At 45.0% G+C, this 19,541-nt stretch overlaps 1 protein-coding gene across 1 annotated transcript in view; it reads right to left on the bottom strand.

Annotated features, from left to right (window-relative positions):
• Nucleotides 1-19,541, bottom strand: part of PAPPA (pappalysin 1) — a 201,265-nt gene that overhangs the window by 108,819 nt on the left and 72,905 nt on the right. Inside the window, exons 7-8 of the mRNA XM_019656847.1 lie at nucleotides 16,532-16,660; nucleotides 11,523-11,614 (exon numbers count right to left, since the gene is read on the bottom strand). Coding sequence (XP_019512392.1) covers nucleotides 11,523-11,614; nucleotides 16,532-16,660 — 221 coding nt within the window. The remainder of the gene's footprint in view (nucleotides 1-11,522; nucleotides 11,615-16,531; nucleotides 16,661-19,541) is intronic.

The raw sequence follows: 19,541 nt of genomic DNA, 5'->3' as shown, positions 1-19,541 counted from the left end.
ATCCATGCATATCCTTAATGACCACTGCCCTCCGAAGTCCTCCAATGAAGGACTTCTCCTGCGGCTGCTTGCCACTCCCATCTGCATCCTGCCTTGCACGGAGCTCTAAGTATGCAGCAGGTGCTTACTCTAGACACACACACACACACACACACACACACACACACATACGAAGTGTGAGATTGGTCACATTCGCATCCAGCTGTCTTTGCAGGACCCCATGGCTGCTGTCCAGGGACAGAGGAGGCAACCTTAGCACTTGTGAGCGCAGCTGCAGACATGGGGTGGAAAGTATTTTATCTTTCTGTCTGGCAAATCAAAATGGAAACCCTAGTGCCTTCAGAATTAGCATAATTTCAGATTTGCTTTATCTTAATTTCTCCTTGGTACTTAATCAGTAGCAGCCAAGGGAAAGTCTTCCGTTGGTAGTTTCGTCCTCTGTTAAGTAGTTAATGATCTGTAAACAAACACTTCAGACAAGTGTTTCCTAAAGAGGCCCTGGGATCTTTCTTTCCCCGTTCTGTGGAGATTCCTTTTCCACAGCCCATTGCTTCTCCTTCTCGTGGCCTGTTTGCTGAAACTGTGTTCAGCATCGGCGGGTACGCGTTTTTTGTATTAGATAAACTTAGTGATCAAGCAGAAATGACTACGTCAGCCTGAGGGCTTAAGACCAGGCTTCCAGAGCCTGAATCCCTTCCTGGGAGCCTTGAGCGCATTACTTAACATCTCTGCTTTTTTCTTATCTATAAAACTGGAATACTATTAAAGCTACCTCATAGGGTCAGTGCAATTCATCCAAGGACTTAACAGGAAAAAAAAAATCATTTAATTAAATTAACAACCAACTGTTTTTATTATTCTGGAAGAAGGGAGGAAATCTATATATGTCTATCTTATCACTCCCACTTGTTCTGAAGGTCTGGTATTTTTGGAGGCGGTCACCGGCTCCTCCAGTTTCGGAGTTCGGCAGATTCTGGTTCAAATCCCAGCTCTGCCACGTCATAATTACCTGCTTAGAACGACTTACTTCATCTCCTTCAGCCTCAGTTTCTCTTTGTGTAAAATGCAGGGAATGACCCCACCTTCCTGTAGCCTCATGATGATGAAGGGAGGAGACGTAGGGGTCCTGCGGGTCCCGCGTGGGATGTGGCACTCAGCGAGGTTGGCTTCCTCTTGTGGGTGGGTTCCCAGCTCAGTAAATATTTCTTTTTTTGAGGAGCCCACTTCCTCAAACGTCACTTAAATATTTGGGGGCCCTGCTGTGTCATTGGGGAAGTGTGATACTAATGCCTGGTAACCAGAGGTGCAATGGGCTTGACAGGAGACAACGCATCAGACCCTCCATAAATATCAGCTCACCCCCTTGCACACCCCAGGCGGGTCCAGGCTGCCAGCTGTAAGCTGCCTGGGTTCCTCGGGCTACTCTTTCTGCCTCAAAATGTCATTTGGTTCAGTGCACCAGACAATGACTGGCTTGAGCTGGATGCTGGGGACACAGGCATGGACAGGATGACTTCTTCCCTCAAGGGTGACTAAAAGTGATGTGTAAACAGAAAATGCGGGGGGGGGGGGTCAACACAATCCCCAGGAGAGAGGCCGTAGGCCCAGGAGGGAGACAGGTGAGGTGACAGCCTCACCTCCCTACCTCTCATCTGCCTTGTTCTCTCCCTAACTGCGCCTGCTTTCACCCACTTAGCTACGCATCCATCTATTACCAGCGCTTGGTTGGCAACTTTTTCCTGTACAGGGCCACAGATAGTCAGTATTTTGGTTTTCTGGGGGCCATACAAGGTCTGTCTTGCAACCACTCAACTCTGCTTCTGCAGTGGCAAATATCTACGCCATAGGGCATGGTCGTGTTTCAGTCAAACTTGATCTCCCAAACAGGCCACAGGTCGGGTTTGGCCACAGTCAGCAGCTTTCAGACCCCTGTTTCTGCAAACACGCACACGTCTACTGTGCCTCGTGCAGGGCACTGGGTGCAGAATGCACATGTAGGGGTTGCCCTGTCCTCTCATGCCGTAAGCAATGGCCTCACCATGGTCTTCAAGGACCTGCAGGATTAGAGCCTGCAAGGCTCCAGCCTCTTCTCTCTCCCTCCTTCACTGCCATCCGGCCATGCTGACTTTCTCTGACCTCTTGAAAAGCTCTTTCCTGCCCAAGGATTTAATAGTGTGGACTTGCAATCCTCACTCGGTCACCCTGCTCCACATCTCCCTAATTTGTCCATTTCCCATTAAGCCTCCAAGTCTCAGGTTAAATGTCATGTCTTCAAGGAGGCCTCTCCTGACCCCTCAATGTAAAGGAGGTCTTTCACTTATTATCCACCTCCAAGGATTTCCACTTAGTGGCATTCTCAGCAATTGCTTTGAAATCATTATTAGTGTCATTTCCCTGGCCTCCCAGGCCTTCCGTGTCCACTGCTGTTTTTCTTGCAACTAGCACAGTGCTCGGCACACAGCAGGCATCCATAAATTGTGACTGGATGACTGACATGACCCAGCAGTCAATTTGCACCATCTTCTGCCTAGTTCTGATGGTGTATGGTAGAGCACACAGCGGCAGGCTACAGCCGTGGGGTTTTCACACCAGCCCCACTGCCTATCCATCATTTTATTTTAAGCATATTACTTCTCTGTCCAAAAAGAAACGAAGGATACAATTAGGTCTCTATTCCTCATTTTGCTTAATATTTCAATTTCCCCCAGGGCACCCCCTTCAAGTGGAGATCACACTCATGAATATTAAATGTCTCTTCCAACCCAACATGGGCCCCAAGAAAGAACAGAGAGCCAGGAGCTAGGAAAAGGCCCTGACATCTGGCCCCCAGGCCTCTCCCCCTGCCCGGGCGACCTTGGATGTGACTGTCCAGATGCACAGAAAGACACGTGCATATACAGGCAGGTCTCTGGTCACTTTAAATGCCACAAGGAAGTCCTTGCTCTTGGCTACCCAGATTCACCTGCCTTGGATTGGGGCTGCCTTTCAAAGGCACACATCCAAGTTTCAGTCCTGATTCCTCGAATTCAGACAAGCTCCAAGTCTTTCTGAGCCTGACCCCCCTTCCCTGAGAGTCAGGAAGCCGGCCTGGGCTGAGGGCTAGAATTGCTCCCTTCTGGCGTCAGAGTTTGTCCTGTTTCTTTTCATTCAAGCCCGACCTCTCTGTGGGGTAGGCCTCCCAGATTTCCAAAGGAGGTGGTAAGTCTTGGTCTGAGGCTGCATGGCAGCTTGATCCTAACCCGTGCTGACTCAAGGGTGTTTGAATGCGTCCATCAGACCTCCCTGTAGAGAACTTCAGATCTTTGGTCCTGCCCCACATGGCAGCCTTCCGCCCCAATGCCTCCTTTTCCTGAGCCTTTGTCCAGGCGACCCCCTTTGACCCTCTGGGTTAAAGGAATTCCTTTCTCCTCCCCAAGCCCTCCTTTCTTTTAAAATGCACAGTTTAAAAAAAAACACGATAATGATTTGGGATTTAAATTCTGGAAGTCAGAGCTGAAAGGGCCCTGGGAGCTCAGCTAGCTCACTCCCATCACTTTACAGCTGGGGAAACTGAGATCCAGGAGGTTCAATCGCTCTGCAGAAGGCACCAGCACGTTCTAATGGCAGGATCCCGCTCTGGACCATTTTTGCCAAAGCTGGATTGGCCGCCTGGGCATCACTCACAGTTGAGATGCGACATGAGAAAAGGGGAGATGAAGTGGCATGTCTGAGTGTCACTAACTGCCATGCCCTGTGCTAAACACCCCATACACGTCACTTCTGTCTTTCTCTCAACAGAACTCGTGTTATAATGATGTCCCTTTTCCAGGAGAGGAGGCTGAGATTCAGAGAGAGGATGGGAGATACCCAAGACAGCCCAGATGGTAATTACAACCAATACACATTTGAACTCAGGCTCCTAGGTCTCCAACACACTGCCCTGAGAATGGGATTAAGTGTCAAACTCTTATGCTAAAAATAAAAACCAATATGGCTACTGTCAAAGGAGAGTGAGCTATTAAAAATGAAAATGCAGCCCCAAACACAGAATGGCCTTATGTTGGGGGCAAAGGCTTTATGCAGTGGAACGTTTATAGGGTGATAATAACTGAAAAAGGTGGTTGTCATGACTCATGAAAAAGGCACGGCAAGGACATGTGTGCTCACTTTTATTTCCTGCTGTGAGTCAGTGGCATCAAAGTAGAAATAGTGAAAAAGAGAGGCTCTCCAGTGCTTTCTGGGGGTGTTCCCCTGGATATTGACATGGTCTCTACAGGTAGGCTGACGGGATTTGAAGTCTCCTTCCCTGACATACCTGGCTGTATTATTTAGGGCAATTCACTTAATCTCTCAGTGCCTCAGTTTCCTCATCAGCAAAATAGGTGTTATTATTCTGTCTAAATAAGAGTTGCTGGGAGGATGAATGAAATCATTTGAAAAAAGGTTCTTAGAACAGAGGATGGTACAGTTGGGTGCCTAATAATGAAATAACTTCACAGTTAAGTGTATAGACTCTGCCTAGGTACTGTTAATACCACCTCTGCTATTTCTAGCTATGTGACCTTCAGCAAGTTACTTAAACTCTCTAAACCTCAGTTTCTTTCCTCTATGAAACTGGGGTAATAATATTATTTATCTCATGGGGTTCCTGGAAGGATAAATACAACTTCTTAATTAATGATATTAATAACAATAACAACAGCAGCAGTAACAAATACATATGAGGTCTGATAATTAAGTTCACAAACTTGTTGCAACGATGTTGCTAACCTTTTTTGATATCAGAGGAATCATTCATTATGAATTTGTACCAACTGGACAAACAGTTAACCAAGTTTACTATTTGGAAGTGCTGAAAAGGCTGCGTGAAAAAGTTAGAGCTTTCCGCCAACAATTCATGGCTCTTGCATCACAAAAATGCACCAGTTCACACAGCACTGTCCGTGAGAGAGTTTTTAGCCAGTAAACAAATAGCTGTATTGGAACACCCTCCCTACTCACCTACTCTGGCCCCCAATGACTTCTTTCTTTACCCAAAGATAAAGGAAATACTGAAAGGAAGACATTTTGATGACATTCAGGACATCAAGGGTAGTATTATGACAGCTCTGATGGCCATTCCAGAGAAAAAGTTCCAAAATTGCCTTGAAGGGTAGACTAGGTGCTGGTGTCGCTGCATAGTTTCCCAAAGGAAGTCCTTCGAAGGTGACCGTAGTGATATTCAGCAATGTTTTATGCAGCACTCTTTCTACAATAGGATGAGTTCGCGAACTTAATTGTCCAAACTTATACATAACACTTACCAGGTACCACTGTTTTAAAATGCTTTACCTACATAACCTCATTTCATCCTCACAACTGTAAGAGGTAGCAACTGTCACAAACCCATTTTACTGATGAGAAAACGGAGCCACAGATAAAAAGTGTCTAAGCCAGGCTTTTCATCCAGAATATCATGGATGAACACTCACACCGTATTCATCTCTAATGAAGCATTATGCCACGTGACATTATCCTAGCTGCCAGATCATCACTACCAGTCAGCTTTGGCACCACCACCACACCTGCCACTACTACTTCCCTTTTCTTCTTTTAAAGGCCCATCTGCAACCCAAGGGAAGCTTTATTTACAGAAGGCATTTTGGTGAGAATTAAGTCTTCCGCGCAGGGAGGTGTGAGGAATACATGCAGCCAGGAGAAGTTTTATTTTGTTTCTGTAACTTTAATTTTTTTGTAAGGTGAGAAGTGGGTCGTCTATTATGATTTCACTTTCTTAGGCAGAACAATAATAATAACTGCGACTCCCAGCAGAGCCCATTCTTCGCCCCCCCCCGCCCCGCCCCTTCCCCCACCAGATGCTGTTTTCCTTTTCTCGTCATTGTTGTCCTAAAGTCTCATCAGAACATCCACCAAGAAGACATGGCAATTCATCTTTTTGTTTTCCCTTCTTGCCTTGGCTCAGAGCGGGCCAGGGAGGCCTGACAGAGGGGCCACAAAGCTGGGTGACCCTCACCCCTCCCAGTGACTGGTGGGGAGGCGAATTGATCCCTCCTCCTCCACTTTATCTGCCTCACAGATAATTGAGTTATTGGCCCCGGCTCTAGGACAGGGCTGGAGATGCTGTATGGGGACCAGAGACAAAGTAGTGCTAATGGCAGGGGATGGGGGAGAGGAGAGTGAGGAGTGAGTGTGAAAAAGAGACACACAGGGAGTGTGTGTCTGCCTGGAAAAGACAGCGTGGTGGTCCCTTTGCTTTGTTTTCTTAACTATACATCATCAGCATCAAGCAGGATTTGAAACCCCAAAGCCTCTAAATCAATGTTTGACAAATGGAGGATTCCTGTGTCACACAGAGAAAGACGCGTGAGCACCCTCCACCCAATCGCTTTCATTTCACAAAGGGAGAAACTGAGCCCCTGAGATGCTAAGCTGCCGCCCAGGCTTCTAAGTCCACACAGGGACGGGGACCCAGCTCTCCTAAAGGACGCAGGATGGTAAATCAAAACAGAGCCTACGGAGGGCTCCGCCATCACCTCTCCTGTAATGGATTAAATATCATCTCAGGAGGGAGCACTTTTCCAGCACCGGTTCAAGATGTATGACAAAGTAGAACCCCTTTCAGTGATGCTTCCCATTTTGTCTGACTAATTTGACCGGTACCTTCCCTCCTTCAGCTGTTATCAGCAGCCTGTCTGTAGATTATGACTCAGTTCTTTAGCCTCAGAATTCCCAAGCTGCCAAACAATGCCCCAGCCAGGGCCTGTTGGGGGTGGGGTGGGGGTGGGGGTTATCGTTTTACTGATACCACATTTTTTAACTGAAACCTCAGGCCTGGCGTATGTTATATTTTAAAAGGGTGGGGGGTGGGTGGGGAGGGGAGGACAAGATAATTTCCACATTGCCAGAGATGTAGCATGCATTGCCTAAGAGGTCTTGAGGGCGGTGTTCCTTTTAACAAGCAACTTATTATGTGCTGGGGGCTGAGGGCACTGGGGGTGGGAAAGTGGGAAAGGGAAGTCCCAGGCTGTTGCCTAATAGCACACTGGCACCTTGGGAATACTTCCGGATGTGTGGGCTTCTGAAAAGTGAATGGGAATGAGGCCATAAATCTGTCATCCACCCTCACACTGGTGTTACCAACCCCAGGGAAAACGGTAGCTCTACGAAATGGTCAGTGACCATTAAAAACGAAGAAGAAAAGAGAAGAAGGAAAAGAGGAAGGAAGGAGGGAGGGAGGAAGGGAGGAAGGAAGGAAGGAAGGAAGGAAGGAAGGAAGGAAGGAAGGAAGGAAGGGAAATAAATCATTCAGATGGGGAAGCAGTGGCAGAGTAGAAAAAGCAGGGGTTCTTGACTTAGTCTGGAGATGAGATCACACATCTATGAGCCGCGGGACGTTGGGCAAGTTAAGACATCGCTCTAGGTCTCAGATCCCTCATCTAGACATAAGAGACCTCACCTAGGCTCACATTAAACAAAGGTGCATGACACAGGTCATACCACCTAGCGGACATCCATCAATGCTGGTTGTTGCTGATACTCACCCCCGACACACACACACACACACACACACACACACACACACGCGCACACACACACTCACACATACGCGCACACACACAAACACACACTGAGAAAAGTAATAGTTAACGTGCATCAAGCACGCCCAACTTGCTAAGAATGAGGCTAAACCTCATGGCTAGATCTTATGGCAACAATTTTCAGTTAGGATTCTAAGTGACAATCAACAGTAACTTTGGCTAACTTAAGCAAAACAAGCAAACAAACTCTGTTCAAAGAATGCCGGATATTTACGGAAGACTCTCTGGGAGGGCTGGGAAGCCAGGCTCCTGTGCTCTGAAGCCCAATTTCAAGCTCAAGATTAGACCCCAAGACTGGTCATGTGAAGGCATCTCAGAATACTGTCATTTGGTACTTTGAAAATACATGGGTTGTGGCCACTGCCACCATCTTTAGCAAAATGTTTTCTGCAGGGTCCCTAATGTCTTTTGATTCAAAGTGTTGGCTTGGGTGTCTGATGGGGGTTGGGGGCGTGTGTAGGTCTTATGCCCACACTCAGCTACAAGGGGGACTAGGAGAAAAAGATGCTTGGGTTTTCAACTTCCATAGTGGGCTTAGGGATCTTCCTCATTATTATTATAATAAAGAGAGTTCTTTTCTAAATCTAGGGAGGGGATTCAGATAGTAAATATCCAAAAATATTGATAAATAGCCCACAGTGGAGTTCCAGGATTTTTACCATTTTCTGGATGAAAACACTGAAGTTTAGCCAGGGTCATGTGTCTAAACCATGTTATGAACCCAATCAGTCTTCCACAAGTCTGTTATCTTGACCACTGTCTTAACCAATGTAATGATGAGAAGAACACTGTCCATCCACCTCAGCAAAGCCTCCTATCCTCTCATCCCATTTCTCTGACTCATTAAAGCGGGATCTTCGGGGAGCCAAAGAGTCATGTCTATTCGTTAGCTGTTTTTCTTAGAGGAAGATGGTTTTCTAGACTCAAATTCCTTGCTTGGAATTTAGTTCCTAGGAGCTGGGACCTTTGGATAGATTCCCTTCTTCCTGGAATGCCCTGTGTCTCTGTGAGTATCCATCATGGAGTTCTACATGGTGAGAGTGGGGGGGCACAGCTGAGGTCCTTTCCCTAACACAATACACACTCAACATACACGGGTAAGAGTGAACCGTCTCTGGACACCATTCACACCACTGACAGTTCCGTACGCCATTTTATGAATGTGTTCCACAAACTATTCTACGACAGTATGTTCCTCCTTTACCCCACGAAGCCCCACGAAGCCGAGAGCTATCTTTCTGCAAGAGGCGTACCACAGTGCGCTCTTGAGTCAAGGCTCTTTGGATTTGAGTCCCAGTTCCACCATTTAACTGCCTCTCCTTAGTTCACCTACCCGTGCCTCAACTCCCCCTTTTGTAAAAGTAGGACGAGAAAGGTGTTATGAAAATGAGCATTTATAAATGTGCTTGATATAATAATAGGAGTTCAGTAAATATCATCAGCATCATCAGCGGAACACTGAGAATCTAATAGAGAACGACGATATATAGAACGGATCTATGAGGGTCTCTCGCTCTTGGTAACTCTCTCATCTTCATTCCTTTCCTCTTAAGCATTTCAGTGAACACAGTTTGAAAACCACCAATCGAATCCAAGTCAGTTATTTTGGCCAAAGTATACATGGGGACGTGAGGCCCAAGGAGGTCAGGCTAGCGAGGGCTGCACTCGCTGTCCAGTGCTATTTCTAACAGGGTCACCCGGACACCACCACTGATTGCTTAAAATTCAGTTCCTTTTCTAAGAAATGGTGAACCATGTCATAATTTTCACTTCCTCTCTACACCAGTCTCCAACCACCAAGAACGTCAAAGACTCCAGATCCATGCGCCAGGGGTCAGCAAGTGTGGTCAGCAAAGGGCCAGGCAGCAAATATTTTAGGCTCTTTGGCCCATAGGGTCTCTGTTGCAACCGCTGAATTCTGTTGTTGTAGCAGAGACGCAGCCACAGACAATGTGTCAAGGAATGGGTGTACTGTGTTCCAGTAAGACTTTATTTACAGATCTAGGCAGCAGGTCAGTTCTGGCGCACGGGAGGTAGTGTGCAGAGCCCTTCCATGGATAACGAGCCACCTGTGAGGGGCCCCCTTATTTTTGTTTATTTCCGCATAGTGCTGAAGTGACATAGGACATGGATGTCAGGACCCAAGCGCCTCTTTGAAGGTACCATAGCCTACCTTCATTACATCCTACCTTCTTCCCAGAGGCACTTAAGTCACATGCCACCTTAGTGCAAATAAAACAGGAAGATATTTTCCCGCATGGTCTGAGAGCAATTGGGGGTGTCATGAGGAAGCCGGCAAAGGTACGGGTTTGGTTTAAGTAGAGCTCTTGATAATGAGAAATAACAATACACCTTGCAAATCACACACTAGAAGTGCAGGTGAGGCTCTTAAAAACAAATTAACCCAATCCTTTCCATTTACTGGAGGTAAGCTGAGGCCCAGGCCAGGGAAGCAACTTGATCAGCTTTATGCAGCAAGTTCTCAGCACAGCTGGGACCGGAGCCTGCATTTCTTCATTTTAGTCCAAGGCTCTTTCCATCACACCGCTAGGCTAATATCAAGCTTCTATTATAGATAGACCATGATGAAATCAACAGAGGAGAGAGAGAGAAGGAGGGAGGGAGGGAGAGAGAGAGAGAGAGAGAGAGAGAGAGAGAGAGAGAGAGAAAAGAAACCTTCTGCCATTTAGAAATCCAAGGCCATGTCTAGAAATGCCAGTCCTCCCTCCCTCCTCACCTTCCTTTCTTCCATCCACCAACAGTGGCTGGACACCCCTGCTGCGTTGCTCAGCCCCTACTTGATGCCAAGGAGAGAATAGGTGCTCAATAACTGTGTGCTGAGGATGGAATAAAAGGTGAATGATGCCTGGTAAAGACCCCATGGAGCTCACAACGTACCGTGAGAAGGCCTCTACGCTCCCCTGTAATGCACTGCCAATGTGAGGACCCGATGACATTTCCTCCCTGTCAGTCCTAGAAAACTGGCTTTTCAGGGAGAAATCTTCCCACCAACGTTTTCCTTCCCCTTGTAGCTGCCCCTTCCCTCTTCAGAGAGAGCACCTCTGTCTTTTGTACTTGCAAATGAATTGTGATTAGTTTGCACCTCCAGCCCAGGGGATTAGCCTGGGGACCTTTGATCTTCAGGTATCGATTTGCATCTTAAAGGAAGTATGATCTCATCTGGGCCAGCTCAAAATTCCATCCCTGTCTGTTTACCAGCCCCAGGCTGGCCAGGGCCTCCCAAGTGGGGCTGAAACAACTACACCAGCCAGACTCCGCGAGAAGGCAGAGGAAAACAAATTTCTCAGCTGACTCAGTGAAGGTGGGAAAAGGACATTTGATTTCTAAACACAGGCTGGTCTGCTCTCGCCCTTCCTCAAGTCAAGGAGACTGCCCAAGGTTGTGAGCGCGCAGTGGGGACCATGGGGGTCCGGGATCCTATAGGAGGTTGTGCCACAAAATGAACTGAGCATGTGCTTGAGGCTCAGACAAAATGAGGTTCAAGTCCTGGTTCTCTCTTCAGTCACGTCTAGCCTGTGTGATGCTGGGCAAGTTTTATAATCTCTCTAGCCTTTGATTTTTCTCATCTCTCAAGTAAGAATAAAAGCCTTAAAAATCTATACTGATAACCATCCTGGAGAGTTGGTCTGCAGAAATATGATAATGTGTATAAGGTAAAGTTAGATCAAAAAAGAGTTACCAGCCATCGCTGTCATCTAGAACATACGCTCCAGAAGAGCAGGAATATCTGCCCTTTATATATTTCCACTGCTGTGCTCCCTGGTGCCTAGAACAGTGCCTGGTCCATGGGAGGCGCTCCATACACATTTGTAATATAAAGAAATGCATCATCATTTAGTCATACTTATTGCTGTTATTGTAATTGTGAAACTATTCCTCACTGTCCAAGCCTCCAGCCAGGCCCAGGGAATGACAAAGACTTACCGATGCAATTGAAGGAAACTTCCTGTCTGCAGAAAAGGGAGCAGCCATCACCATTGATCTTATTCATGTCATCACATTCTTCACCTTGGCTTCTGCAGAACGGATATAGAAATGCGTCACATCAGCTTCGGAACCACATCTGGACATGGACAAGTCCCTCCCTGGGCTGTGAACTTTCCGTGAGGCCTCGGGCAAGTCCCTTTCCCTTGGTCAGTCCGTTTCTTCATCCCCAAAATACGATGACTAAAACGTATCAATTCATAAGGTTCCCACCACATTTGCCTTGTTTTGTGTTTCTGATGACAACGTAGAACGTCTGCTTCACACTCATTCTCTGAGGTCGTGTCGGTTAAGTTAGCGAGTCAGATGGGAATAAGAAATGGATGAATGAGTGAACAGACCTTGCTGCACTGGGTCTGGAAAACGTCACTGCCGTTTTAAAATGGTGGATTTAAAAGAAACTTCGGCATTTCTGAAATATAAATGCTGTTCTTCACTACGCCCTGACTGAACCTCCTCCCTACTTTCCCGGCTCTTAAAGGTCAAGATTTTTTCCATCCACATGGCTCAGGTTGGGTCTTCCTTTTATCAGAAAGTTTTGCCATCTCCGTTGGGTGTGTCATTCCATGGTGTTAAGAACTCCTAGGCCTGTGGAACTATGTTTCTAGGAAATAAAAATGCCTCCTCTTGTTTATTTTAGGAATTATTTTCATCACCTAAGAATGATTCTGCAGAGGTTAGGATGGGCAGGAAATGAGCAATGCTCTCTGAATTGGACCTAGTAGATGAGAAGGAGGAATAATAATTGAAGCATTGGCTGGATTGCTGCTTTCTGAAAAAATTCTCATCCTTTTAGAAAAATAAAACTTGATCCCCCTGGTCCAAATTACCCATGTGATCTCTGACAAGTCCCTTGATCTCTCTGTCCAATCCTTCAATCTTTGACAATTTAGATCAATGAAAATTAACAATAATTTAAAATTCCACTTCTCAGTCATAGTAGCCACATTTCAAGTCCTCAGTAGCCAGATGTAGCTAGTGGCTAATGTACTGGACACTGCAGAATATATGTCCATCATTCATCCATCACCGCAGGAAAATCCACTGCACAGTGTCATTCTAGATGCTGAGTCTCACTTTTCTCATGGGTTAAAATGGAGACAATCATACCCTCTCCTTAGAGTAGGTGCAAAAATGAAATGTGACTTAATGTGATTGGCATGGTGTGTGACATTCAATGTGATTGGCACACTGTGTGATGCATAGTAGATGCTCAGGGAATCCTAGTTCCCATTCCCACTTACTTTGTCCTGGGAGGTCTCTGCGAAGTGTGTGGCAGCTGTCCCTCCCTCCCCAGAGACCAGCTGGGATCTGTCACAGCATGGAAGAGGCCTCAGACTTTTCCTTTCACCCAGGGCAATTAACACTGGGAAATGTTTGTTGCTTTTAGGAGGTGTCAGGGTAGCGGGATGGTTCCTGGCAATCAATCCTTAGGACATTGCATTGATCTCTGATGAGCCACCCAAGTTCTCCCCTGTCTGCAAACCCATGAGTAAAGGAGAGTCCAAATTCTAAGCTGCGCCCATATTCCAATCTCTGCCAGTAAATCTTGTATGTTGGAAATTCGTGATGGCCTTGTGCTCCTTAGCTATTTCATGGGTTATCTGGGGAGAGATTTTTTTTTTTTTTTAACCTGGGCTGGGTTCCCTAAGCCACAAAGAACACTTCTAATCCGCCTTCGCTCACCACCCAAACAGTATGTTCTATTGGTTCAAGCCAAACATTAGGGTCACCACAAATATCTTCTAGGCATGACAGATCTATCATTTGATAGAGAGGTTCTGAGAAACCTCCTTTGACCTCCCAGGCTGGAATGAGTCCTCACCTTCTCTGTGTCCAAAGACACCGGGCTCCATCTATCACAGCACTTATCAAACTGACTGCCTTTGTCTGTTACTTGACAGCCCCCTATATGAGGCTTTCAGATGCCAAAGGAAGTGACAGAGTGTTTGTCATCCTAGCACCCCAGTGCCTGGCACAGTGCCTGAGACATAGCAGGGAGCACATAGCTACCTCTTCACCTGTTTGCTTTGCACAGCTGTCAGTCACACAATGAGGCAATGGTGACTCCAGATGAGAACCTAAGCCCTGGCCTCACATCTTGGTTCTGCTCCTCACTGGGTGTGTCAGCTTGAGAAAACCATTTTAATCTTTGTGTGTTCGTTGTCTCTTTTGTAAAGTGTGGCACTAGGACCTATCTCATGTGGTTGTTGGCAGAACCCAAGGAGATGGATGGTGTAGCACAGTGCCCCATGCATAGCAGGTGTTCAATAAATATTTATGAACATTGTTATCATTATCATAATATTCATCCAGTGTTTCCATCCATTAAGGGCCTCACTAAGTGTTGAGTCTATCTGCATAAGATGTCATCTCCCTTTTCTTTAAAGTTGTGGGTTTTTTTTGTTTTTGTTTTGGGGTGTTTGTTTGTTTTTGCTTAGGGAACCATTCATAAGCTGCATTCAGTTTCTATAAAGCATGTCAATAGTTATTTGGTAACTCCTGGTAACGTAAGTGTTTGATGTCTCTGCAGGAACCAATTCTGAGTAAAAACACTAAAAAAAAAAACTAAGTTAAGAATACTATTTAAATTAATAATAATAATAATGAAGTTTTAGATCAGCGAAAAGAATGACATTGTTGGCAGTGTCAATGCGTCTATATCTGGCTCCAAAAGGGACAGTTGTTGTGAGTTTCCCTTTTTATTCTTTGTGCTAAATTAGAAAATCCCAAATCACAATTATGGGTTGTCAGCCATGACCGCAAGTGTTTCCTGGATATCTTGGATACACTGCTCCATCTTGGGATCCACAAATGATGGGGCATTTTCCCTGGAGGCTGCCTTGCTCAGTCCTCAGGGTCCCATCACACAACATCTGCATCAAAAGCGGGGTTGATGTTTAATGTGGGAGAGTACAGCGAACAGCTTCCCTTTCCCCAGTTTTATTACAGTAAATATCGGAAACTATATCTTCATGTCTGGTTGCTGCATTTGGACAGTGAACTTAAATACACCTAATAGCACACCATCGATTTCACCCTCTGACAAGTGAGGGGCTCTATCGTCCATGCTTGACGGTCAGCTGGGTTGGCAGTCAGGTGTTTTGCACCCTGATTCAACACTTAGAAATTTTTATATTACCTACTCAATATTAAAATTTTGACAACTCAGCTTTGAAATCATAGTTGCAGGGCCTTTAACATATGAATATAGACCCCTGAGACACACCACTTCAGCAAGCTGCTTGAAATCGTGCAAAAAATCAGTAGTGGCCATATCGGTGTCAACATTTAAAATAAAAAATGTCATTCCTTACTTCAAAAACTTGAATTAGTACCTTTCTTGTAACAGCGGAGGCACTTGTGTGTGCGCACGCGCGTGCGTGCGTGCGTGGCAGGGGACTACCATCTTTTTGCACAGCAAGTTGAAAAGCTGTAATTCACTGGCCCTCATCTGATGCCCATTGCAACACAACACTCAGGATTCACTTAAATGCTCACGTCCAGTCAGAAGTAAACTGCTGGCCAGTACCTGATATCTGTGCGGACGGGCGTTCATGTGCAAACTCTTTACATGCATAACTGTGTCATCCTCGCTGTGCTGCTCGCTGGTCCTTTCATCCCACTGCAGGTTTCCAGTTTATATTCATTACATACTACAAAATCATCAGGGCCCAATTCAATCGCTCTTGCCCTCCAGCACTAGTGTCAATGATGAGCTGAAAGAAAGTCGTCTAGCGCTTCTCTTTCATATATGTCTACACCTATGGGCCGATTCCTGTCCGGTACATCAGCGGTTTCTTTCAACCGTGAAATACATTCTCTTTACGGAACCCCTCCCCCTACAGAAATAGTCATTGCGATTCCATGTTGCACAGATATTATGTGACACCCAACAGTGCCATTTAATGAAGGAATTTTGCCAATAGCTTGTTTTGCCATCTCTGCGCATAATGTTTATCATTAAATGTGCCAATAGTTTTAAAAGTCTCTTAGCAAGAGTGTGACTTACAATAAGGAACCCAACTTTAGCAATAAGGAACTTAATTGTGAATGATTTTTGGTCTCTTTTTCACCTCGAGAGACAAAACTATTAGATTTTGTGCCAGAAAAAATTTTTGTGCTTATTCTGGATGAAAACACTCAGTTTTACTTTTTTTCTTTTTTTTTTTAAACAATGCAAAAGTCTTGATGGCTTCTTGCCCCTATTTTGCGGTTGCATAACATCTTGCCCTGTGGACAAGGGGATGAATGGACTGATGATCCAATTAAATCCATTTCTTAGACATGCAGCTTTATATTTTCTAATCACACTTTTCCTTTTGGCTGCTCGTGTGGCATTTTTACACTTACTGATGAATTTGCCTCCCTGTACTTATATTCATATGCAATAGTCACTCTGGAGTATTGTTTACTTTTTACGATTTCAACATTATAGTGAGTGAGACTATTTTGCTATTTTTATGAGCCTTTGGCCCATTTTGTAAATTGTTGATATAACATGAGACAACAGAAATAAATAAATATGCAATTTTTAACAGATGTAAATGGTAACCAGCAAAGAATGTAAAAATGTTTTGACCTAGATGCACTGTGACCTGTTAACTGAAATTGGGCCGGGATGGAAAAGACTAATAGGATCCTTGTGGTGTACATAAATCAACTAAGAACAAGTGCATACGGGTAGTAAGCGCATAATGGTAGCTCTGTCGAAATCATATATTGTATTGCCTACTGGAGAAATGTATGTGTTCACAAAAGAATCATTACTTTTCTTCTGAGACCAGCAAACTGCTGGCAGACACATTGATAGACTGCTGGGGCCTGTTGGTAACTCACAGCTCACACGTTGAAGAGTATCCCAATAAGCTCTTCTCCTGTATTCAGCATCTCTTGGCCTAATTAGCACCACCCCTTCCCCCTTTTTTTTTTGAGTGAAATCTGCTTACTTCTGGATAATGCCATCACCACAGTACCCACTCCCATGGATGTACGTGGCAGCAGGTGATGGCTCACTCTCTTCACTTCCCGAAACGGTGATGACCCAGTATTGGTACACACTGCCAAGATTTAGGTCCCTGGAAAACATAAAGAAGACCATTAGCTATACAGACACAATGTGGGGAGCGGACAATTGATCCCCCTTGAGTACATTCGACCAGTCTTGCTTACTTTTGAAACCCCATGCACCTTCAGTTATCCAGTCATTTTGACTGTCTACTGTGGTTGAGGTGCTCTCTTAGGCATGAGAGACTACACGAAAATGCAAGGATTACAACTAGCATCAACTGACAGATGGCCATGAGTACAATTAGGCACTTTTTATTTTAATGTAATCTTTACACTAACCCTGGTGGGTAAGGATCAGATGGTAGATGGCCCATAATGAAGGTGTTTGGGAGAATGCCATCTAGGAAAAACAAATGGGATAAGCAAAGGTACAGTGGCAGGTAAGTGCCAGGGTCGATTCTGTGGGCATTGTCTGATCATGTCCCCTCGTTTTAAGACCTGACTAGAAACCCCACCACACGCGAGCAAGTCCTTTCCTTATGCTGCACATCCAGTCATTTCCTTCTTCCCCACCATTTGTTCCTCCCTGTCTCTCACTCTTGACTGAAATAATAATAGCAGCATCCATTAATTGAATGTCAGGCCCGGGGCTAAGCAATTTCCATGTATTTTCTCATTTGAGACTCAAAACCACCTTAGATGTGTACTAGTCTTTTCATGTTTATTTCACCAATGATGAATCTGAGGCAGACAGAGGTTAAGTATCTTGCTTACAATCATAGGCTATTAAATGACATCCTCCACTTTGCTTCCTAATCCCTGGCTTAGGCCTGTTTCAATAATCTCATCCCTGGCAAAGGGGAATCTTGCCCCAGAATTGCCATTCCGGGCACTGGCTCCTGCCAGATTTCCAATTGGTCTATTGGGTCATGGGAAAAGTCATGACATATTTTTCTATGTTTTTTGTTACAAAAAGGCATCATGACTTTTCCGACGACCCAATAGATTGCCTCTCTCCTCCGCTGTCAAGACCTCCTAGTTTAATGCCTGTTCTGACTTCCTTACACTCAACCTTATACCAGATTACCTCCCTCCCTCAGTCGCCTCCCTGCTTGAATTCATCTTGCCATCGAACAAACCTAGCTACTGGCAATAATCCTCCAAGGCACAGATATATTTACGCCAATTCCACATGACCAAATCACCATCCCCGTTTCCTTCTTGACCATTTCCAAAGAAAGATGTTATCCCTCTCCTTCATCTCTCTCCGCATCAATTATTCACTTTTTAATAATAAAAAAGTGCCATGGGAAAAAAGAATACAAAAGATAATGAACAGGATTCCTATCAGATTCCCGAGTTGAGGGGGATTTCATTAACAAAAGGACAATGTCAAAAAAATCTCAAGTTCTCCTGCCCATCTTTTGTTTCAGATGTTGTTAGGGCTGGGACTATTAGGATAAGGTCAGTAAGATAACAACAGGTGCAGGGGCAATGGACAGACAATGTCTCCTGACTCTCAACACAGCAATGAGCTGGAGTTTGTAAGCGCTGAAGGATCTGGTGAGAAATACTGCCTTCCTGAGAATACTGGGCTTATTACCCAAAACAGGGTTTGTTTGAGCAGGGCTGGAGCAGATAGTAATGTTCGGGGTAGACCAGAAGTCCCTGAAGATTCCATTAGTGAGTGCTCTGTCAAAGAAAACTAAGTAGGGGAGATACATACAAATCTTGAGATTTGTACGGGTGAATGTATGGAATGCTAATTTGTTGCTATAATTATATACTTTCTTTTTTTCTTTTCTTTCTTTTTTCCCCCCAGCGTACTGGGTAGTGTATCCACCTCTAGACTTATTGTATAAATGTGTATTTTTTTCTAGTGGTGCTTCTAAAACTGGAATACTGTGGTGGGGGAAAGGTTGTTTTTTCTCAGGGGATACATGAAGGCACAGGATAAAGAGGCATGTATTCTGTACTTCATTCATTTTGCTCTAAAATACGGAGGCATGTTTTATATTAAATAAATATGGCCCTATGATAGAATAAAATAAGAAATTTTCTTCGGGCTACCTCCCAGGCCACTGGGGGTACATGGTCACTATCTGAAGCAGATGGAGAACTTCTGTGAAAATGCATGAATGTGAAAACTACTTCTCTTCCTTGTGTCTTTCATTTGTGCTATGTATCACAAAGCATTCATGGTTGACAATATTTAAGGTGCTCTGATAATATTTGTAAATGTTTTCCTCCTCCCCCATTCCTGGTCCTCCCTCTTCTCCTCTTCCTCCTCCTCCTCCTCCTCAATAAACACAACTTTCAGGCAAGCAAACATGTGTCTCTATCCTGACTTCATCCCTTACTAGCTGAACAGTCACAGGTAGGGGTTTCACCGCTCTGAGCCTATTTCAAAGTAGTCATAAGCCTGACCTCACAACATTTTCCTACAGGTTAAACATAAGAGCATAGATAAAGCACATATGTGTCCAGCCTATGAGAAATTGTTAATCAATATCAATCCATTGCTATGAATGCTTAATTATCAATATTCTCATTCACCGGAGGTGCACTATGTTCTCTTTACTAGAAGAAATGGGGTAAAGATAATTACAGGTAACCTTGGTTAGGTAAACCCATGAAGATTGAGCCACCCTCTCTTGTGTGTGTTATAGCTTAACAGAACGTCTCTTTTCTATTACATCATTTGGCTAGAACACCCTCAGTGCTTGCAGCCTGCTCTCTCTCCAGGTGGCTATTCCAACTTGTGAAAATTCTGGATCTCAGAACGGGTTGTCTCTACCCTGGGGCTAAATCTGTCTCCCAATAACTCCCACCCACTGTCCTCCTTCTTACCCACTAGCATCACATGGCACACCTCTGATTGGTAGAGAAACCTTAATGGCCCTCCTTTTTCCAACTGTGTGCGCATGGCTCGTGTATCATTATCTCAGG

Source organism: Hipposideros armiger, unplaced genomic scaffold, assembly GCF_001890085.2.
Source record: "Hipposideros armiger isolate ML-2016 unplaced genomic scaffold, ASM189008v1 scaffold_267, whole genome shotgun sequence".
In the NCBI taxonomy this organism is placed as follows: Eukaryota; Metazoa; Chordata; class Mammalia; order Chiroptera; family Hipposideridae; genus Hipposideros; species Hipposideros armiger.
Note: the sequence above shows the minus strand (reverse complement) of the source record. Positions and strands in the feature narration are given on the sequence as shown.